Here is a 23,449-nt window from a genome sequence, read left to right on the forward strand (position 1 = left end):
GACCCTGTTGGCCACACTGAAACAATAAGTGTGGTGACATAGAAAAGTGGGATCTGGCTCTGTAAAAGCAGGGGTTTGGGAAATGGGGCTCTGGTTTTAGGTTTTCTTAGTCAATGTTTTTGGGGGTTTTTTAAAAGGATGTGATTTTAGAGCCTGTTTTGGGGTGATGATAAAACAAAGCTGTTTCTGTTCAAAAGTCGCTGAAAAAACTGGTTTGTCTTTGCTATTGTCTCAGCAAATCTAACTGGACTAACAAGGATGAGAAGCACATTAAAATGTGGCAGAAGGATTTTTCTCAGAATGTCATTTCCTTAAACAGCCAGATTTAACCTTGGGGCGCAGGTTGTCACAATTAACAAAGTGTCCACCTGACTATCCTACTATCTGCCCATCTTCTTCTCTTCTATCTTCCTTCTCTGTTTTTAATGCAGTAGTAAGAACTCAAACTGAACTGGGTGGCAAATGAACATTTCACCCTCATTCACAGCTGTTTGGGTTTACAAGCCACAGCACATTACTGTGGCCCACTGATGATGACAGAACAGTGCCGCTCTGCTCCACCCTCCGTGAAAGTGGCATCAGTCATTCCAAATACCTACAGCAGGTGTGCACATGGAAAACAGGCAAATTTAAAATGTTGATGGATTGACAAACAAGCAGTACTCATGGACTCATGCACAGGTTGCTGTTTATGAGCCTTACCTCTGTGGAAGACCAAACCTAAAAAAAAAGTTGCTGGAACTCACTCAGACAGATCATGTGTCTGTAAATAGTAATGATTTCACAATAAAGTCTAATTTTAATGGTCATATCTCTCTTCATTTTTTTTATTGGGCTCTTAAGCTGTTGGGGTTTTAACTGAAGCATGGTTTTATTAGTTTGAGACCTGACTTGCCTTTAATATACACAACATGAGGTAAAGAAGTGGATTCAGACTAAACTGGGCGTTAGATAGTAGAGGCACTATTTAGCCTTCACCCTGTGACAAACCCTGTTTCACCTTAAATTGATGTATTTTACCTCTTTTTTTTTAAAAAAAAAAAAAAAAAAAAACTCTGTTGTGTTTGTATGTGTTTAATACTTCATTGCCTTTGGGCAACCTTCTATTCTGTTTCAATTTAAGCAATAAGAAACAACATCTGCAGTCTTTGTTCTGCGTAAATTTTCGCTACAAAGTTTTATTTGAAGCTATTAAGAGGCTTCAGCAGTCAAAGTTAGTCAAATTAAGTAGGTAACAAAGTTATGGTTTTGGGCACATGAGATAACATTCATGGCACACTGAGATTCATGAAAACACATTTACCATTTCACTTTTTCTTCTATGAACTGGTCCATTATTTGGCCTAAACAAATGTAACTTATAGCGATGTTTTTATTTAGTCATATCTTTCTTTATTCTTTAAATATGTTTGCAACCTTTTGAATCATTATATTTTACAAGGTCTAAGGTCCTCATTACATTTTAGATATTAAGAATACATCGTTATACATTAGGACTATCAAAGCATTTAAAACTTTTGTTTTTGTTTATCTTTTAGCTCCTATGTGCACTGATGGATTTTTTAAATGATCATTCTGAGTTTATCCAGTCAGGTCTTTGCTGTCAGCTGACTTCACTCAGCCTCTGATTTGCTGTCGATTCTCTCCTGCCCATCTCCTCCATGCTGAAAGGGTTAAACCTGTTCAGTGTGTTGACTGCTATGAAAGACATGGCATGCTAATATTATTGCCATCAGATGTCCAAGGGCGGGGAAATGCCCTAATCATTTCCTCCCGAGTGCCCCTGAAAGAGAAGCCCAGTGGCGGGGGGTGGAGGGCGGCTGGATGGGGTGTTCTGGGGGACGGTGGGGAGGGGGAAGGGCACGGTACAGCATCCGGATCGGACCGTGATGGTACAGGATGTGTGTGCTTAACTCTATTGAACTAAACTAAATAGGGGAGAGAGCCTTTAATGCTGACAATAAGCCGCTTTATTCAGCAGAGCGGCCCAGACGCACAGCTCTGCGGAGTAGAAATTACGCACAGAAGGGCTGTTCTGTGGCAGCAGTTTAGATGTTGAAGTCACTTCAGTAAATCGGCGGAAAGTCCTTTTATTAATGTAGTTTTATTCGAATCAACTGACAAAAAGCCTCCCTCTGCTCCTGATAACGTGAGATAATTTGTCCCCAGGCTGAATGTGCGTAAAAGTATCTTGAACAGGAAACGCTCTCTCTCTCTCTCTCTCTCTCTCTCTCTCTCTCTCTCTCTCTCTCTCTCTCTCTCTCTCTCTCTCTCTATCTATCTCTGGCTCTCTGTCCCTCAGAGTGTGTGTGTATGTGTGTGTGTGAGGAATACCCAGCTGGTCCCACAAGCCCTATAATACCAAGCACAACATGCTTTACCTTCAATGAAAGCTGAGACGGGGGACGGTTGACTGCTGGTCCTGAAATCAGCTCAGAGCTCGGATACAAAACTAGAAGCGTCGCTGCTCTCTGTGTCCCACTACACCTTGTGCTGTGCGCCGGAACTTTTACCATTTACTGACTGTAGGTATTTAGGCCTGCAACTTATCACAAGCAGAGAGGCAGCTTGGATAACGCTTTCTTTTTTCCTGCCCACCTTCCTCTCTTGCTGTGACTGGTGCCAAAGGTTGTGGTATCATTTTCTAACACAGGATTCCTCAGGTGATGGTATGTCTTGTTGGAGATAGGGAGTACTTTTGGAAACGTGCTAGGTTTTTCACAACTATTGTTTTTTCTGCTATTACGTTCGCTTTGGCTCAAGCATGGCTTTCTACTCTCGGCTTGTGGTCGTGCTGCTTTACGGATGGACTTATCTGTGCGTTGGATACTGCGCGATGCTGAAAACAGACAATATTCCCGAGAGACGAAAGGTGGATTTTACGCATTCGGTGGATAAAATGCACCCAATGAAAGACGACCAGGATCTGCTTTTACAGGATACAATGACAGAACACATGCAGATGCTTTACGCGAAGTACAATCGGGCTGGATTTCCTTTCAAGGACGGCAACACTATCCGCAGTTTCAAAGCGCACTGGGGTAGGTATCCAGACTTTTACGCATGTTAACAACACTGAGTTCTGCCAGCCTAGAAAGGGTATAGTTTCGTGTCTTGTTATTTGAATTTTGGTAAATGTAAACTAGATCTGATAACGTCTCCTTCCTTGTCCAGTTTGGACTATCCACACATACAAGTGCACCGAACTGTTTGGCCACAGAATGTGTGCGCAGTTTAGGAAACTAAACACACACACAAACACTCACACAATGCAGAAGAAAAGAAATGTTTATTCCCGTTTTAGGTCTTAAAACTGAAACAAACGAGAATAAACTCGTGAAAAATTGTGCCATTCACGTGTTCGTTTACTGAGCTGAAACTGAAATACACCTGTCGATCCAGTCATGGAAATGTGATCAACCTGTTACCCTTTTCCTGTGCCAGGAACAGAGATTCCGCATCAGATCTCTGCATGCAACTCAAAATCGTTTGCCGATACAAATGTTTTCACACCTTGAGATGTTAGTGACTGATAGTCGAGATAGATTTCCCCTCGAGCCAACATCTGCCAGCTGCCCAGCTTGTCTGTATGGCGGCAGAATTGAAGAGTTTTCACTCCAGTGAGCTTCTGCATGTAAGGTGCTTTTGTTACTTTTCTCCAAGAACTTTTATGGTAACTTTAATTTTATTGGGCTCATTGCACGCAGGGGACGCTGTATCATTATCACTTGGATGTGGGTACTATTTAAGACAACTAGTTTCCATATACAGCCAGAGTTTGTTAGATTATACTGCCTCCTATCGTCTGGTAGCTGTATGTCATAGTATATAAAGGGTCAGTTCAACCAGATTACAAACACATTTTCTCAAACCCTCAGAGGTATTTAACCATGCAAATAGTTTTGATTTTACCTGCCCAGGTTTTAAACCCTTTTCTGGTTAACTCACAGACCTGTATGACTGTGTCTTTGAATAATGAGTGCCTTTTGAAACTGTGTTTTGTGGATTATCCAAAGTAATGGGGAAGTTTAAACATAATCTTTGAATGATTTTACTATCATAATTCAAATACCATTGGAGAAAATGCTGAAGTTAGTTTTTGAAATCCGGCACTGTGTTACATTTTATAAATAATATTACTTATTATACACACAGGTATGCTCAACAAGAAACAACTGCAGATTTTCAACCTCACCTCCCTCACGAAGACAGAAGACATTCTGTCAGCCACTCTTCATTATTACATTGGAGACCTTCAGAACAGCACCCAGGGCTGCTCCAGGTCCAAAAGCTGTGGCCGCCATGGCCCCCGGAGACACAGCCACATCCACATGGTCATCTGGAGTTTTGCCTCTGTGGATAACAAGATGAGGACTCTGGGCCATTTTCGGATCAATGTTTCCACCCTCTACAGGGACTTCATATCTTGGCAGTGGAAGGACATAACTCGTGTGGTCAACCAGGCCAAAAACCATGATGAGCTGCTCATTGGGATTGATGTGACTTCACAAGGGCCCCAGCCTTGGAAGAAGCTCCTGTCAGACCGCTCACCCTACATCTTGGTCTACGCCAATGACTCTGCCATTTCAGAACCTGAAAGTGTGGTAGCCACTCTCCAGAGACATCACCCAGTAGGGGGGGAGGGCGCGCTGTCACACGGCTTCCATAAACTGGGACTGCATGAACAAAACAACACCGAACAAGAACAGCCACAGCCCAGGCAAAAGCGCTCGGTGAACGTTCTGCTCCCATTACAAAACAATGAACTTCCAGGGCCCGAGTATCCATATGAGACAGCCGGGTGGGATGAGACAAGTCCATATGAACCTTTTGAAAACAAGCAGGCCCGTAGGCCACGTAAAAAGTCACGCAAGAATCAGCGGCACAAGATGCCCCTCCTGCAATTCGATGAGCAGACGATTAAAAAGGCACGAAAGAAGCAGTGGAATGAGCCCAGGAACTGTGCTCGGAGATACCTCAAAGTGGACTTTGCTGACATCGGTTGGAGTGAATGGATTATATCACCTAAGTCGTTTGATGCCTACTACTGCTCAGGGTCCTGCCAGTTCCCCATGCCAAAGGTGAGACTCAGAGTCTTGTAGTGCATTTCTGCAATGGTTTCCAAGCTACGTGTCAGCAATGGAAGTTGTAGATTACTGTATCATTTAACCTTTTCGTTGCTTTGGTGACAAGTCAAAAGGTGCAAGTGCGCTACTTGGTTATATTTCCAACACGTTGTATCTCAACTCCCAGTCCTAACCCTGAAAATCCTGATGGGTAACAGAATCTGATGGTTCACAAAACGCAGTTAATCAGTGGTCACCAACACTTGAAAAGACCTGTTTTCTTCTTTTTGTAATTTGAACCTCAGCACCATCTTGTGGTCCAGATTTTAGTGTTATTTTTGCCAGCATCTTAATCTGTTGTGTCACCAAGTATATTTACATTAATTTATATAGATGTGCTTTAGATGTTCTTGTTCAGATACATATTAACTGATGCATACAATGCGCACAATACAGAACCATAACATACAGTATAGAAGAACACGCATTCAAACTTTTCATTTTCAAACTTTTTAACATTTATTCATACCATATGCACATGGTATGTATTACATTAATAAAACAGGGTATGTTGAACTTTCAGTATATCTAGCCATTAAGCTCTCGGTCCTCCGTTTGCTGTTAGTACTGTGTAGCATGTTCACCGAGATAACATTAACATCAGAAGTCCCTGAAGCCTCCCTGTCTTATATTATAGACAATAATACTGAAGAAACTCACTTGAATTCATGCCATCTGGTTTAATCTCCAACTGCTTCGATATAATAGTTACAGTGTTAGCACTGCCAGAAGTTCTCTTTCATGCTTTTCTGCTTTACAGTATATCTTAAGAATTAAGATCTTTAAATATATGCATTAGATCTAAAAATAAAATTTAAAAACAATGGTCAAATAAATATAAAAATGGTCAAACTGCAGATGTTGTAATCTAAATGTCTTTGCAACAGAAAATGAAAAATGTCCTCATACAATTTTCTGGAAGTCTGGCCTTAACAATAAACAAAACAAAAAACATATTCAAAATGAGCAAGGACCTAGAAGGAAGCCACTTGCATAATACATGTCAATCTTGAAAGTTTTTCTTCCGTTGCAGACAACATAAGGTACAGTTTTAAACACAAGAACATACAAAGAAGTGAGAGAAACAAAGAAACTTGTGCTTCATACGATCTTAAACATCAGCTCCCATCGTAGCCTGTGATCCTACTGACAAGATAACATCACAGGTATTTTAAACATGGCCGGAATGCATGAGTTCCATCCACTTAATTCATTACCTCGGAGTCGCCCGCCTTTGTAGTCGGATGTAATTAGTTCCAGAAGTAGGGCCTGGGGCGTAAGGAAGCCCCCTCCCTCTCCTGCAGGTCTTCTACTCAATCAGACATACTCGTGATCCTATGATGATGCAGCTTCTAAAGGTTTAGAAGCTGCTAAATGGCTACTATTAAAAGGTGCTCTGTCTTGTTTATTATGATGTATGGGAAAAGCCCTGTCACCTATTGGATCAGCTGATCAGGTGTGGGAACCACTATTACTAGAGCTAGCTCTAAGACCCTCAGATTTTCTGTGATCCAACAACAGCAGCAACAGCTTTCTGTGCCTTTTGCAGTTAACTTCCCAAGTATTGCCAACAAGTTCTCATCACATCTCGTCACACACACTTTGTCATGCCCTTTAGCATCTCATCCAGACATACAAGTCTTAACATGTGTTTGACATTAGAAACCAAATTGGTTAAGTTTAGTACGTAAAGCACTAAAACTACGTGGTTAGGTTTAGGAAAGGATTGTGACGTGTTTCCTTTCATATGGGATGTAAACTCCGATCTTGTGTGTGAAAGTCATGTGACCCACCACTTAGCCCAGACCTCCACATCTTTTTGGACTTTCCCACTTTGTGAACTATGTAACATTGTGCATTTGCTCTGACCCTGATCATCTGGCAGTGAAGGTAAATCAAAGGCTGGTGCGTCTCATCCAGACGCACAAGGGTACCTTCTGCATCTGGATGAGACAAGAAGTGCAGAAAGTTATATAACAACATAAATAACAATCACATTCTTCTACAGTGACCAGGAATGTGTTGCTGACAACAAGCAAGGGAGATCTTTTGCTTCTAAAAAAAACCTTTTTTTGTTCTTTTGCTTTAGGCTCTGAAGCCCTCTAACCATGCTACCATCCAGAGCATAGTGCGGGCAGTGGGCGTCGTCCCAGGCATCCCTGAGCCATGTTGTGTCCCAGAGAAGATGTCATCCCTCAGCATCCTCTTCTTTGATGAGGACAAGAATGTGGTGCTAAAAGTCTACCCCAACATGACTGTAGATTCTTGTGCCTGTAGATAGTTTTGTTTCCTTCAACGCCTGTTCTCATAAAACTCATGTCATACAGAAAAGAAAAAAAAAGTCAACACATGCAGCCAGAACAACTTTTTCTCCTCCTGTTTCTTAAATTATACTCTCATTCTCTTACAAACACCCATCAAATGCAATTTACCGTACCTTTTGCACTGGAGGAGAGTACTTCCTGTTGTTCCAGGTGAAGAGGAGACTGGTGTGTTCATCGGAAGGAATGGATCATGTGCGCTATCCTTGTGGAAGATAACTGAAATGGAAAGTCAAATCTCTATGCTCCAATTTCACCATAGGCACCACTGTCCATCTTTATGTCTTCATCATATCTGCTCAGTTATCCAGTGGGCGAGAGCAGGGTGAATACAATCATAAACTCACTATCAAGACATAGAAATACCAATGTGGCATAAGAGAAACAAAAACCGAAGGAAAAATCACTTTCCAGGAAGAATGACCTCATTTTGACCTGATGCCTCTGAGGGAGGTCATTCTCATCTTTCTCTCCTTCATAGCTTGAAGTTGTCTTTGGTCATTACCACAAAGTCAGACTCGCACTTGCATGGTTTTTGTTACAATGTGTATGTATTTATGTCTGTACTATCACTGTGTTATTCACTATATGAGAAGTTATTGTGTAATTATTGGCTTGGCTGCTATAGAGAGATATATTAGATTCCAAAGCCAGAATTATGATGTAGGCAGTACAGTAGATAGCAGTACATATTTGTGTTAGATCACTGCTCCATCATTGTACAGAACAGACATTTTAAGAGTTTATGACATGTGGAAGTGTAAGCTACTTCTCTTTTGTGGTTTTCGTTAACATTTGGAATGGGGAATATTTTAGGAAATCCATTATGCCATTGCTTCGCCAACAAAACATTCAAATAAACTGCAGATTTAATTTGGAAAGACAAAGGGATAAAGCATGTCAAAAAGAGAAACTATTGTGCTGCACAACAGCTATAAGAGAAATTTTGTTGAACCTGATAAGTTCAGAAATTAAATACCAGTGGTATTAACACCTCGCGACCCTGACGGATAAGCGGTATAGAAAATGGATGGATGGATGGTATTAACACCAATTAATACCAGTGGTTTCAATAAGTCTGATATCAGGCTGAACTTATCTGTTTTATTCATTGTTAAAGTTCAGAACATGTTTCCATTACATAATGTTTAAATGGATTTGTCACATTTACAGCATAGAACTACATTAAATAATTAAGAGACTATTATAAACTGCCATAATCTTCTAGAAATCTGTTTTTATCAACTGAGATATCAAGAAAGTAGGTCTAAAGTCAATTTGCACTACTGGTCTGGATTCGGTTTTGCTTTACATTTCCTAAAGGCTTTTTTTTTTCTTTTGTCCAAATTTTATTTTCTTTTTTCCAAATTTTATTTTCTTTTTTCCAAATTTTCATTTAAAATATCCTAGTCCTCTGATGACAAGGACAGCTCATGAAATGTTTTTGCTAATGATAGTGACAAATGAAGTGATGAAGAGAAAAATACAAAGAAAACAAAATGAGATGTGTATTATGAGTCCCCTAAAATATGCTGCTGGTTTCAATTGTAATACCCAGCTTTCACCTTTATCTTTTCATTTAATTTACCATTTTTTAAAAAATAAGAACCAAACAATGATGAGCAATTCATATAATATATTAAACGATCCAGGAGAGCCAATCTGTTTTCCTGTGTTGCATAAGCCTTTAATATTACTGTACAGAGTTGGTTTTGCATAAATCATTAGGGGTGTGTGTTATTTGATTACATGTACTTTGTGTTAGGTCAGCATTGACATTATTGTCACAGTTCATAAGACCAAATATTTATTCAAAGCAAATAGACTGAAATATAGCAGCAAATGTTTTTTTTGTTTTCATAGATTTGTACATGTTTTTGTATATAACTCACTATATGCTGATGACATTCTAATGTCTCCCTGAGATAGAAGTGCCTTTTGAACAGATGTATTATGCTTTTCAAAAACTGTTTTAATTCGTCTCCTGTTCAGAAGAGTTCAGTCCTTCAGAGAACTGAGCTCAATTTGCAAAGAAACTGAAGTTAAAGCAAGCAGCTGAGAATAGTGTTTTAATGGTACAAAATAGTCTACAGTGAGTGAACATTTGCTTTTTCTTTTGATAAATATGACCACCAGTGAAACTTAATTCAGAATGTATTTCAAATAATTCACTATTTTGAAATTTCAGAGACATTTATTTTGTGTCAATAGCTATGAGCAGAACTTTATATATTTTGTACTGATACTTTTCCAGTTTGTGCCTCCTCCACCAGTACGGATTTAAATAAGTCATGCTATAGAATGGAGTGGCTCCCACTGGTTGCCAATACAACACTGCTGACATGATGACTGCATACAAGTCATTTTTGGAGCTTTTGCTTTTGCTGCATTTGAGAGCCAACCCCCTTCTGAACTTCGCTAATGTCTTTTGAAGTCCAAGCATCAACTAAGCAGTGTGTCAGCAGATTATTAAGGCTTATTCTACTTCACTGTTCAAACATGTAAATGTTATGCTGTAGGTAAAAAAGAAATGCTTGTACCATAAGCTTCATAAAATATATTTGTATATGGAAATGACCTTTAACATGCATCTATTTATTTTCTGATTGTTGCATATCTTGTAGAGGTGTGGTCTGGGAAAGGGGGATCAAAGCTCTGACATGTCGATGGTCTTTATATCTGTGATGGACATTTGTCACTACTGATGTGAAGGTGTGGTGAACTATTTAAAGGTCTCCCCCCTCTGAGCTCCGATCATCCTTACAAAGCATTCAAAGAAATTAATAAAAGTATGCAAGACTTCTATCTATGAAGGTCTCTTGGTTTCTAAACCTGGAGGTTTTGAAGGAGAGTGGCACAAAACAGCACACAAACAAAGCAAAATACTCAAAATGTATTTCTTTTATACTGTCCTTGATATAAAGTATAGCATAAAGTATTTCCAAAATCCAACAGCAAAACTGAATACCCCTAAGTTATAACTGTTGGTCCACAGCTTCCACTTACTGCCCCAAAAACGTAGTTATTTACATTTTATAAACAGTATATATGTATTTTGTGTGATTGCACTCAACAGAGGCAGTTGTAGAAAGCACAGTATGTGTCTTGTAACAGCTTAAAATGTGTGCATAAAATTATAGGATGCACTGCACCCCAGTGCTAAATATACGCTGAGAGGGACATTTGATATCTTTGATAGCAATGTTCAGAGGACAAGAGGTCTGCATAGTTTGGTTACATTTTTGTTTTTGTAAAACTTTATTTTGAGGTACAGCTCAGTCATGAATCCACACAAATTAATCTGGTGGCAGACATTTTGATTTGTCATTGCAGTAAAGCAAGTGTAATGATGGTGATGGATGCTTTATGTAGGTGTCCTGTAAGCCAACATGCTCAATAACAGGGTTGTGGCTTTCCTCTGAATTTCAGCCCAAATCCCAGATTTCCTCGTCAGTCCAAATAGGATGGGTGTTTGCTCACTGGCTCAGTGTTTAACTGGTTGGAGAGACAATCAGTCAATCAGTGCTTTGGAGGCAAGTTTAAAGGGACAGTTCACCCAAAATTCAAAATGCAGTTGTCTCCTTTTGTTTTGGCGTGAGTTGCTGAATTCTGGAGATAAATTGCCGTAGAGATGCATTGAAGTATTATGGAACCGCCTACCATACAAGAACAACTATGTCTTTCCAGAACTCATGACCCGGTTACTCGCCATAATCCACAGAACTTGTTGTGAACAGTTTCAGGTAGGATCTGTTTTAATCACATAGAAGGGAGTGTGTAGCTACTCATGTATGAGCGGATAGCTGACTAAGCTAGCTACTTCTTCTGCACTTTGATAGAGTGGTGTTCCGTAGAAAGAAAATAGTCTGCAAAACTCAGCAACACACAAAACAGTCTAGATGGATAAACAGCGCTACAAGTGAGAGAAAAATCCATATATTTTTATATCATTTTTCTGTCAGGGTTGCGGGAAGCTGGAGCCTATCCCATCTAATTGCGGGCGAGAGGCGGGGTAAACCCTGGACTGGACGCCAGTCAGTCGCAGGGCCAACACACAAAGACAGACAACCACACAATCACACACCTAGGGGCATTGGGGCAATATAGATTAGCCAATTAACCTGACGTGCATGTCTTTGGGATTGTGAGAGGAAGCCGGAGTACCTTGATTTACCTTGATTATCAGGTTAGGTTCAGACATGACGCTGAACTAAATGAAATGCATCTATTAACATTGTTATTACATTGCCCCAGTGCTTGACAAATCAAATGTTCACAATGAGTGGTCTGCACATGATGGGAAGAAAATAAAACACATACTAATAAACTATTGTGGCATCAAACAAAAATGAAGCTGACGAATCTAAAACAAGATGAACTGCAAAAAGTCTTTTTTTAAAAAAAAAAAAAAACCAAGAAACTCTATCTGAAATATTAAACACAGCTGTACCCTGAAATCAGTAGTTATTATTTTAAGGCCACAGCTTCTCTAAGAATTTGGAGTGTTTCCATACACAGTCATTATCACATACTGTACATAATGTACACACACATTCACCAGTCAATGTGTACAGATGTTATATTTACAAACTGACCCAGTTTTTAAGGTATACATAAAAGAAGAACTAGCTTGTATCATATAAATTTTGTCTTTTTGCTGCTTGTGCTTTACAGTACACAGTATATACATAGATACATGTATGCAGCCAATTTATAGTAAACCCAAATGGTTTAAATAAATTGACTGCGTAAATGGTTTCAATAAATTGACCCTGTTCCTCCTCACATCAAAGCCCCAGACCAAGCATTGCTTCCTTTCTCCTTAAGAAGCTGGAAATTGCAAAGTTGACTCTGCTTCAAAAAGGTAAATATTTCTTCAGGTCAGGCACCCCGCCGCAGGATGCTCACACTCTGTAACAAGTGAAGAAGGTGTTCATGTTTTTGTGCATGAATATTTTAGGCAGTGGAGGGACTGTGGGGATAACACTATTGGCACAGAAACAGACACTCTTGATGCTTCCTAGCACAAATGCTTAATATATGGGATAGCAGTGCATCGTGGTTAGATGCCGTCTCAGCAGTTATGCAGAATGTCTTCTCCTTCTTCTTTCTGCAATGTCATCTCCACATTTATCGTCTACCAACACACCTCCGTTCCTCTACAACCATAAACTGCAGATGTAATCACAAATTCCCTCAGCTGTAAGAAATAAGAACTTTGCAGCTGCATTACACTGTTCCCTAACTATCACATCTTGAGGGCCCAGAGAAAAGTCTGAAAACAACATTTTAGAGGTATTTGTAAAAGATTATTATATGGGCGTAGACTGATTAAGGAATGTCAAAACATTACAAATACAGTGACACAAAACACTGATTCAAGACTTACTCCTTCCAAAATACTTTGAAATGAAGCTTGAGGAGGTTCGCTTAGTTATCCAGGACACACAGTTTCTTATTATTTCTTAGTAACTGTCCTGCAGGCTAAAACTGTAATCAGTAATTATCCAGAATTAAAATTGAGGATATTTTTGAAGTCGCTTCCCTCTGCTGCTGGTGTGTGGTGAAAATGTCATTAACATATCACTCTCTCTTTCAGGTGACTAAAATGGACAGCCTTTGGCCATCTGACTTGTTTTCAATGCTTCTTCTTTGAATGGTAGCTCCTGTCCACCATATTGTAAACACTACATGAGTTTTAACACATGAATAACTGGAAATGTGGAATTAGGCTTAGTGAAAAAGTTAACTTTGGGAATCTGGTATTAAAATAATACTTATTTTTAACTTAAATGCTGGATGCCACTATTATTGTACCATTATTGGCACTACACTGTACTTGATTAGCTCAGAGGTCAGTCGGATATATTTATCAAAATGACAGTGAAGGTCTTTAACACCAGTTTAACACCTGTTGACAGTCAAACTCAAAAGAGAATACCTCCTATATCTGTTCATTTGTGTTCAGTAAGTAGCTAGTTAAATTCAACTACCGTTGCCCAGAACCTGAGGACCTCCACAATGGCTGCCCGAAGTGATTTTAGGCCACCTGAAAACACTTTGCCCACTAGGTTTTTGTTCTAAAGGTGTGCAATGGAGGGAAATAGTGGAAAAATTGAGCAGAAAGTCTCAGAAGTCCATGTCCCAACCAGACAGCTCATCAGGAGGACTGTCCTCATCTGGAGGGTAGCTGTCAAAATAGCTGTGATCTGTCGGTCCTGTAAGCTGTTGTGGAAGAGAAGGCAAGGAAGGAGGAAAGATGGTCATAGTATTTTTCTTTGTGTTGGAACTTTAAAGATTCTTATTTTTACAAGTGTGGATAAGTATCGAAAGTATACTTACTTCTCTTTTCAGTGGAGAAAGTAAACTCCTCGCCTTCAGTCCCTCCCAGTTGAAGCCATTAAACCACCTGCAGAACCATTATGGAGAGCACGTAAAACATATCCATAAGTAAGTCTATATTTCTTTCTTCATGTGTGTAACAGCAGAAACATGACACAAATGTTTCAAATTAAAGCTTGATAATAGTGCTTTCTCTGACCAAACTGATCCTCAGATATACAGAACTTGACACCTAATCCTGGGAATATGTTTGGCTGAAAGAATGTCAAGTATGAAGAGTATATTAAGTCCAATAACGTGATAAGTTTTTGTTCTTGTACAGTTTGTTCAGTGATTGTCTAATTGCTGCAGTCATAGGCTGCTGGCCCACATTCATAATATTCAGTGATAATTTCTGTGGCTAATCTTCCCACTGAGATGAGAAACAAAGTGAGCCATTTCCTTCTCACCTGTGCTTCTTGATATCTGTTATTCCATTTTTGAGGTTGCCCAGTCGCTCTGAAGGATTCCGCCTGTAAAGTAGATCAGGGTGGAAAATGGCTATTTAGACCCAAATAAACTTGGGGTTTATTTTTTACAGTAGTCTTGGTTTATTCAAATACTGGATATTAATATTTGTGATTGGTGCCAATTCGTTGTTCAGGTTAATTCCAGAGCTTAGACATGTGAAGACACTGTCTCCACTCAATTTAGTTGCACATCTGGGTTTCGGTTGACCTTAACACTCAAAGGCTCAGCAAATTTTGACTTGATTACATGAGACCCACCTCAAACTACCTAGATTGGATTACTATCCCAAATTTGTCTTCTCTTATTCAGAATTTATCAAGTTTTGCTCTTACATATTTGGTAGCTGAATGACGTGATGGATTGGTGGCTTCAGATGTGAATGTTGATCTGCAAGTGTGAGCTGTTACCTGCATAGCTTGCGTATGAGGTCTTCAGATCTCTTGGTGATCTTCTTGGGGAAGTCCATCTTCTCAATGCCTTTCAAGATGAAAGTGTATGTCATCATCTGGTCACTCCCTGAGAATGGAGGACTGTGCAGTGGAGGAAACAAAGACAGAGATGTAATTCCTTTAGCTGAGGTTTGTTGGAGTGAAGCTTTTCACGAGTACTCAAGACAGCATACAATAATTACAGCAAATGAGTGGTAGGAGATCGAAGTGATAACTAGATGACAGATGATTACAGTGTGATCTATTTCAAGAAAGTCTTGCTACAGAGAAAATGGAAGCACTAGAAGCACAGATTACCACAGGCACTGACCTGCCAGTAAGTAGCTCAAACACCAGGATGCCCAGAGACCAGAAGTCCACACTGAAGTTGTGGCCTTTGTTGAGGATGATCTCAGGGGCCACATACTCTGGTGTCCCACAGAAGGTCCAAGTCTTTTGGCCACATTTGATCTTCTTGGCAAAACCAAAGTCAACCTGTGTCAACCAGTTGATCACTTAACATGAAAAAGGCATTTGTGGAATTTTTAGTACTTCTCCAAAAAACACCTCAGATTCTCCTTGGCTATCTTGAGATCTTGCAAAAACCCCTTCATGGGTGAATAGATTTATCCCTATTTTATAAGCACAATACAAATGCTACAGTCACTGTAAGTGTTTAAAAAGCAAGTCAATGTACATAAAAGCTTGAAAGAGAACTTTTGAGGCTTGCATGTGTTGAAGCCAAAGATTTCTTGAATTGTCAACCAATCATACAATGTAAAATTCTGTCCAGACTTGACTACAAGACCACAATATTACAACTAACAAGACCATCCTGCCAATTGTGGCTGCAGTTATTTCATGTTTTAAAAACAGAATATCTTCAATCACTGACAGCACACTCACCAATTTGATATATCCCTCAGTATCCAGCATGAGATTCTCAGGCTTCAGGTCTCTGTAGAGGACACCCTTGCGATGGAGGTAATCAAAAGCTTCAGTGACACAGCCAACACAGAATTTGGCAGTGGGCTCATCAAAACTCCCCCTAAAGACAAGAGAAACAAATTTAAACTTTTTGCTGACAAGCAAGGTCAGATCCCATGTTGTTCAAGAAGCAGAGAGGCATAAGTGGGAACCCAACAGTGATCATTTTATGGAACAATCCAGCAAGTTTTCAAGAACATAACAGCATCTGTGGCATCAGTCAGTAGGTGGTCTCTCCTACCTGTCTCTGAGTAGGCTCCAAATCTCTCCTCCCAGACAGGCCTCCAGCAGCATGTACACATATTTGTCATCTTTAAATGTGCGATATAGTCTGGAGTAAGAGAAGCAGAGACGTGATAACCTTCAAAGTAACAATCTTGTTCTGTCATTTAGGATTTGCATTGTGCTGTTTTAATTATATATTTGTACTATTATTTTCCAGGCTTGAATTTATATATCACTGGTAAGTTAGTGGGGTGCACTCACATTTAATAATCACTGGCCCAAGTAGTCCACATTAGCTTTCATTTGTTAAACTACAACATTACTCAAACTTAATTCCCTGCTATTAAATACTGAACTGGTGAACTACATATAAAAATCAGGCAGAGAATTAATGATGCTAAACAGATCATAAACAATAAGCACAATGATTAAATGGATTAATGTTGCCCCAGTGGTAATTATTGCTATGTACTGCAGTGGACTGTAATATGTTTAAAGACATTATTGTGCAAATTGTAGCTCTGTTTTTGAGCTAATGTGATTTTAATTGATCCTTGTGGTAATGTTTTGAGAGTAAACAGCGAATATCAACCCAGGAGCATGTACAGGTTCAATATCACACTAAATCTTATCTCATCTTCCATTGGTCTTCAAAAGAAGATTAAAAATACAGAGAGGTAATAGTTAAAACATCTGAAAAAGGTCAAATAAATACATATACTGTATGAAGAGGATGTCAGCAAGAGGAGCATTTCAGAAGGTGAAGAATGGCTTTAATATCTGAGTCTGTTCCACTGCATACAGTGAAATTGGATCATCGTAATCTCGAAAGGCACAGAAAAGCTACTGCTCCAATATTTCATAATAAATAACTACATTTTCATAGCAGACATCTCAATATCCCCTGCCACTCCATCCCTTTGAAAAGATGGGTCTCCTCGAGGCCTTTACTGTGATCTCATAAAATTACTAATAATCACCGCACTGTTTTCCCAGACTAACAGAGGAAAGCTTCATCATGTAGGATAAAAAATGGAAATGGTTTGGAGGCTGAGCACTCACTTGACAACAAAAGGCGTACGAGCCTCAGCGAGGATCTTCCTCTCCGAGTGGATGTGCTCCTCCTGCCTGTTGTCCACAACATGCTTCTTCTTGATGACCTTTAGTGCAAAGGTGATGTCCTTGTCCCGCACCTTCACCTGTGGATGGAAATAACAGGTTTGTGTGTCACAAGACAGACTTTTTTCACTTGTCAAAACAGGAAAAGTACAGCTGTAATTCATGATATGGAAAGATAGGTTCTCAGTTTTTCAGGTGCATCTTAAAACCATAGTTGTATTTCCACATGGACATTAAAACAGCTCTTGCAAGCCATATGTGCTAGCAAAACCTGATGGATTCCATTTAAGTCTTCCAGGGCCATGGGATTATGCATGGTGACTTGAATGGAATTCAGCCATCATTACTGTCAGTGATAACAGCTGTGTTGTCCTACTATGACAAGTCGAGGCATGTCTCATCTCTGACAAGAACATGGTCCCCAAGAAAATGTTAAGAAAGGAGCTTGCTCACTGGTGCACCTTTTGTGCATTGTGGTTGCTATGTTTATTTTATTTCACATGGGATCTGAAAGCAGACAATGTCCTCAAGTGCGTGATGTAAGCTAACAGTGTGAAACAGTCCAGGTTGGTTAGGTTTATCTACCAAAACTGTTAGATTTAGGATAAAACCATGGCCTTGGTCAAATAGTTAATAATGTCAAAACAATGCGCAACTTATGTATACACATGAGTACATGAGTTCCAGTAAGGAAATGATGAACAACGTATAAAGAGCCACAAGATTCTCATATAGGCCGGAGGTTGAGGTGGATGGATGGTTGAAACACTTGGAAAGCTGCATATATCAGACATTTAAGAAAAATATTTGCAGTTCTAAGTTACTGCTTTTTCCTGTCTTGTATTTTGAATAACTTTGCACGGTGTGAATACAACACAAACATAGGACCAGTGTTATATTCAGGTCTCACCAGTTCAACTCGTCCAAATCCACCAACACCAAGAGTAGCAATGACCTCAAGGTGGTCAAAGGGCTTGGATGAAGGGAACGCTGACACCATGTCCTTCAGCTGGATGACGTCTGGCGACAGCGGCTGACTCTGGTGACGCGACACGGACTTCTTCCTGGATAAAGACACAAACAGAGAGAAGGCTTCATTCTAACCAACTAATAATAAGTATGGATTTTTAAAGTATGAGAAACTCCAATATGTTTATATTTTTATTTTCAGAAAAATGAAAAGTTTATTATGTTACAAAAGTGAAACAAAAAAATTAACATACCTTTTCGTTCACTGTTCTGACCTGAGATCACTTGCACCTACCTGGCATGTCTCTTCTTGTCATCTCGATCAAGTGTTGCCACGTAGCCTTGGAGGTATCTCTGCAGCTCATTGAAGGTGCCCACTGTCTGATCAAATGTCCTAGAATAACAACAACCACACATCAACAGTGCAACCACTGGAATGTTGCCTGAGACTGCTTTGATTCAACTGAGGGGCATCATCACAAGGGGCAATCAGGACAAGAGAAAAGTTTTGCACACAGTGTTGAGCAGCAACTGATAAATATCAAAATTACCCCATTGTATGTTTGCTAAAGAAGATCCCATTTTGTTGTGTTAATAGGAGGATACAGTGGAACTGTCATTTTCAGCCAGAATTCAAACATTTGTCAGAACATATTGTGGAATAAATCTCACTCAGTGTTAATTCCCTTCTCTAGCAGGTCACCATGCATTTCTTCTCAGTTTTTCCTTCATAACTGTCTTTAGTAATGTCTCGATGTAGGTTCTCAGTCATCTGGGTCATGGTAGTTGAAGTGCTAGAAGCAAAGGCAACTGGATATCTTTAGGTTGTTGAAGACGGTTCACCTCTCATCTGAAAGGCTTCTTCAGTTCTGAGATTGAAGGGGAAAATCCAGCTATTTAACCACACTTCGGACTTCACCTACAACACCAGCAGAAATCACCTCCAGAAGTTCTCCAACGACTCAGCCATTATTGGCTGTGTGTCTGAGGGGAATGAGACAGAGTACAGGTCAGTCATCATGGACTTTGTGGACTGGTGTGAGCGCAACTACCTGTGCTTAAACCTTTAAAATGAAGGAGAAGGTGATTGACTTCTGGAGAAGGACCACACTACCACATACACCGGTGAACATCCAGGGCTCGGTGGACAGTTTTAAGTATCTGGATGTCTACCTCAACCATAAATTGGATTGGTCACATAGCAAGAAGGGCCAAAGTGACCTCCACCTTCTGAGGAGACTGAGGTCCTTTGGAGTGTGCAGGCCCCTGCTACAGACATTTTATGACTCTGTGGTAGCCTCTGCTGTTCACTGTGCTGTGGTCTGTTGGGGACCGGGCAGCACGGACCGGGACAGGAAGAGACTGAACAAGCTGGTCAGGAAGGACAGCTCTGTTCTGGGCTGCCCATTAGACTCTGTGGAGGAGGTGGGTGAGAGGAGGACATTAGCCAAGCTGACATCCATCATGGACAACACCTCTCACCCTCTGCATCAGACAGTTGAGCAGCTCCTTCAGCGGCAGACTGCTACACCCTCAGTGTAGGAAGGAGCGCTACCGCAAGTCCTTCATTCCCACTGCTGTTAGACTGTATAATTCTATGGTCTAGTCCTCATTTCCTCCCTTATGCAGACTTGCATATAGCTGTATATTGTACAGTGTTTAGTTGAAAACTTTTATTTTACTAACTCTTTATATTTTTTGAAACTGATTTTCACACTTTTTGCTTTTTGTACTCTTTTCTGTTCTTGTTAACTGCCACGACAAGTGAATTTCCCCGCTGTGGGATGAATAAAGTTGATCTTATCTTATCTTATCTAGTGGGGTTGTCACCTTGGAGGTGGTCTTGTCATGGTCTTCGTGCCATCATGTGGGTCATTATGGTCACATGAGCCAAGGTGTGACTCATTAGCGAGTCATTGTCCCACTCCATCATGTGAGCTGTTAGGGCCACAGGAGGGATGGTACAAATGGGGGTTAAACCATCTGGGGAGGGATCTCAAAGCTGCACTATAGGTGGCTGAAAGTTGATGTTGTAAACCACCACCTCTGTTCAATGATGGATGTTCTACCTGGACATAGATGGCCTCTTTCACACCTCTCTCAAACCATCAATCTTCTCTGTCCAAAATGTGAACATTAGAGTCCTCAGAGGTGTGTCCCTTATCCTTGAGATGCAGATTTACAGCCGAGTCTTGTCCAGATGAGCTGACTCTCCTGTGCTGTGCCATGTGTCTGTGAAGTGGCTGTTTGGTTCCGCCAATGCAAAGATCTGAGCACTCCTCACTGCATTTTACCACATATACCGCGTTGTTTAGTTTGTCTGTAGGTGTTTTGTCTTTAGGATGGGCCGTTCTTTTCCTGAGGGTATTGCTGGATTTGAAGTGTGTCAAGATGTTGTGCTTTGAGAAAATCCCTCTGAGTTTCTCAGACAACCCCGCCACATAGCGGACAACATTTTTCCATCTATTCTGTTCATCAGTAGTTGAAGTTTGGTGTTGTTTTCTGTGTTTCCTAGTTGATTTGGCAAAAGCCCAGTCTGGACAGCAACACATTTTTAACACTTCCCTGATATGTATGCATTCCATCTCTCTTCACTCTTCCTTGGAAGGAACACTCTCAGCCCAGTGGTGTAGGGTCCTGATGACTCCAAGTTTGTGTTTCAATGGGTGGTGGGAGTCAAAAAGTAGGTTCTGTTCTGTGTGTGGGTTTCCGATAGACCTCAGTGTTCAAGTTTCCATCATCCTCAACGAGCACCATACAATCCAGGAATGGTAATTTATTTCACCCCTGGTGAATTTAATGTAACTGACTAAGTTGATGTATTCAGTGAAAGCCTTCTGGGGTTTTGAAGTAGGGGTCTGACATACCTAAACCAATGACTACGTTATGTTCCTCTGAAGGAGCTCGGTGCTTTGCTTTCAGACTCCTCCGTGTAGAGGTTGGCCACAATGGGTGACACAGGTGAACCCATGGCACATCCGTGCTTTTGTCTGTAGAAACCTCCATTGTACTTTAGTAATATCATGAAATAGGTGTTCACAGTAAGGATATAAAAAAAAAAAACAAGCCAAATGCTCTGGTTGGAATAATAAATTTAAGTCCAAAGCGCTACTTGATAACCTTCTATTACAAAGGGAACAATATTTTGTCCATCAGATCGGAAAACTACACTTCAAATGAAAGTATACTCACTCTCTGTCAATGACAAGGCACTCCACCCCATTCTCCTCAGCAATGATGTTAGCTGACCTGACATCGTCACTGGAAGAGACACCAGAGAGATGTACATCACTCATAAAACACATTTATGACTCTGACAATGTGTTTATTGATTTCATTGTTCCAGAAGAATCGACATATGGAACATTTTGTAAGCCTAAAATATTTTCAATACAGTTGTTAACACGGTAATCAAGATGATGAAGAGACAGTTTCAAAAACCTGCATTAAAATAGAAATCAACAGTAATGAGGCAGCAGATTAAAGAAGAATACTAATGGACTGTACATGCATGTTGATACAATTAAACTTAACTTGCACATTTTCTTATTTTCTTTTTGAACAGTTCAGTTTTGAACATGTTCACCAGAAGATTTTGTCGGTCCTGCTGTCAGTATAAGTGCAAGTTACTAAGTAGGACAGGCTACTAAGACGGTGTTTCTTTCAAGCAGAAAATCCTGAGGCAGGAATAAAAGGACATTATGTGTTGGTTTGTGATGTTTTTACCTTATAAGTGCTTTCTCTCCAAAGTAGTCTCCTTTTTGCAATGTGTTGATGATCTGTGGCAACTTGTGGGCCTCCGTGGTTTGGGTCACCTTCACCTGCACAGCACAGTTAGCTGGATCTTTAAAGTGTATTTCACTTCCTCATACTGCTGTCTCCAGTTCACTGATGTAGCTTTTACAGGTGCTTTCAATTTTCTCCAAATATTTTTACGAGCATTGTAAAAAAGTTAAAATTCTAAGAAATTGAAATAATTGACATATTCAATTACAGTAATTGGAACATGATGGGCTATGAGTTATTAAGTGGCGCTGATGCACTGTATTTTCTTGACATGCTGTCAAAATAGACTCACTGATTGGAAGACGGCTTTAATGTTTGTTCTGGTTGCCGTTCTTCAGACTGCTGCCAATAGAGGAGCAGCTTTGCAGCCTGGATGTTGTGAAACTTCCTCTTAATTTGTGAGGCTTTAAAAACCAGTGGCCCACCCCAGTCGAGGTCAAACATCCCACTCGTGGCACCATCCTGCCGAAGAAATGCCGCAATGACATCACAGCCGTAACGGCTGGGGTGTGATTTAGCTAAGTGTCCCATTTGACCTCAGTGACCTTCACTTCCCCTGTTTTTCCTGGTGGAAGGCACTCTCAGAGTTTATTCCCTCCCTGGTCAGGGGGTGCGAAGGTGTGGAGGGGGTGGTAAAGCCATTTCCTGTATTAGTACCCTTCCTCCCAAACAACATGTGTCTCTCTCTGGATTGGTTAGCTTAGTGCTGAGGAGCTGCTGTCTCACATTGACTCATAATGGCATTCTGTGAGTCCCCTATGGACAGCACTGGCCCCTTTCCATCTCTCCTCATGCTCCAGTGTCAGGTTTCTGACTTATCAGACAGACAGACGGGTGAGTCACAGCCCAACACGTCCCAGATTCATATACAGTCTGACCAGCATTTTGTTTTATGGACTATTGAGCTGGTGTGTTGTTGAATATGATTATGATACAAGCATGATTTCAGACATGGGGTGAGATGTAAAACAATGTCCATTTTCTGTTTACACTCAAATGAAAACCACATGGACGTGGAAAGAAGAAGAATGAAAGCAGAAGAAAGGCTCAGTCAGTATCCTGATCAGTATAATACAGACATTAGGTGGTACTGTCTCACCAAAGTACTGAAGAATTTATTTTATCATTGTCAGGACAGGATTAAGGCCTGTGTCTCTGGCCCTAATGAGTGTCATTGTTTCAGTGTCTAGAAAAGGCTCAGAAATCTCTGCAGTGCAGCCTATAAATAACATGTTATCTTAACCAAGGGAAATAATTTTAAAAAGACCTATTTTAAAAGAGTTGACTTTTTCTGTAAGTATGGGATGTTTGCACTTTATGTTGTTGACTCTCCAACTACAGTCATTTTTATTCACGTAATTGTACAATCATTGTTTTTTTTTTTAGCCATGAGATAAAATGTCAGTCCACCACTTTGACACTGAATATCTTCAACAATGGACTTTATTGGTTCTCACACTTTGCATCCGAGTGACTTTAGTGATCCCCTGACTTTATCATCTCACATCACCACAAGGTTCACATTTGTGGTCTCGAGGAATATTTTAACAGCTGTTGGATAGTTCATTCATTCACATTCATGTCTGCCTCAGGATGAATTGGAAACACTCTGGTTTTGGTTTATGGATGAGTAAAA

General features: G+C 40.2%; 2 protein-coding genes across 2 annotated transcripts in view; one reads left to right on the forward strand and one right to left on the reverse strand.

The window, feature by feature from the left end:
* Positions 1 to 2,259: 2,259 nt before the first annotated feature.
* On the forward strand, positions 2,260 to 10,256 carry bmp3 (bone morphogenetic protein 3). The gene is made up of 3 exons (XM_046385910.1): positions 2,260 to 3,041; positions 4,156 to 5,081; positions 7,216 to 10,256. The coding sequence occupies exons 1-3, from the start codon at positions 2,765 to 2,767 to the stop codon at positions 7,405 to 7,407; spliced, it is 1,395 nt and encodes a 464-aa protein (XP_046241866.1). The 5' UTR covers positions 2,260 to 2,764; the 3' UTR covers positions 7,408 to 10,256.
* A 1,365-nt stretch (positions 10,257 to 11,621) lies between these two features.
* Positions 11,622 to 23,449, reverse strand: part of prkg2 (protein kinase cGMP-dependent 2) — a 28,209-nt gene continuing 16,381 nt past the window's right edge. Inside the window, exons 8-19 of the mRNA XM_046385909.1 lie at positions 21,754 to 21,848; positions 21,220 to 21,288; positions 18,323 to 18,421; positions 17,969 to 18,122; positions 17,002 to 17,138; positions 15,956 to 16,045; positions 15,634 to 15,775; positions 15,059 to 15,222; positions 14,707 to 14,829; positions 14,239 to 14,301; positions 13,790 to 13,856; positions 11,622 to 13,672 (exon numbers count right to left, since the gene is read on the reverse strand). Coding sequence (XP_046241865.1) covers positions 13,577 to 13,672; positions 13,790 to 13,856; positions 14,239 to 14,301; positions 14,707 to 14,829; positions 15,059 to 15,222; positions 15,634 to 15,775; positions 15,956 to 16,045; positions 17,002 to 17,138; positions 17,969 to 18,122; positions 18,323 to 18,421; positions 21,220 to 21,288; positions 21,754 to 21,848 — 1,299 coding nt within the window. The 3' untranslated portion in view covers positions 11,622 to 13,576. The remainder of the gene's footprint in view (positions 13,673 to 13,789; positions 13,857 to 14,238; positions 14,302 to 14,706; positions 14,830 to 15,058; positions 15,223 to 15,633; positions 15,776 to 15,955; positions 16,046 to 17,001; positions 17,139 to 17,968; positions 18,123 to 18,322; positions 18,422 to 21,219; positions 21,289 to 21,753; positions 21,849 to 23,449) is intronic.

Source organism: Scatophagus argus, chromosome 4 (genome assembly GCF_020382885.2).
Source record: "Scatophagus argus isolate fScaArg1 chromosome 4, fScaArg1.pri, whole genome shotgun sequence".
Lineage (NCBI taxonomy): Eukaryota > Metazoa > Chordata > Actinopteri > Scatophagidae > Scatophagus > Scatophagus argus.

Bases quoted from the DNA above. Each gene is read 5' to 3' on its own strand.
- bmp3 (XM_046385910.1), top strand. From the start codon at position 2,765: ATGGCTTTCTACTCTCGGCTTGTGGTCGTGCTGCTTTACGGATGGACT. The intron at 3,042-4,155 runs GTAGGTATCCAG...TTATACACACAG, and splicing joins CAGTTTCAAAGCGCACTGGG to GTATGCTCAACAAGAAACAA. The intron at 5,082-7,215 runs GTGAGACTCAGA...CTTTTGCTTTAG, and splicing joins GCCAGTTCCCCATGCCAAAG to GCTCTGAAGCCCTCTAACCA.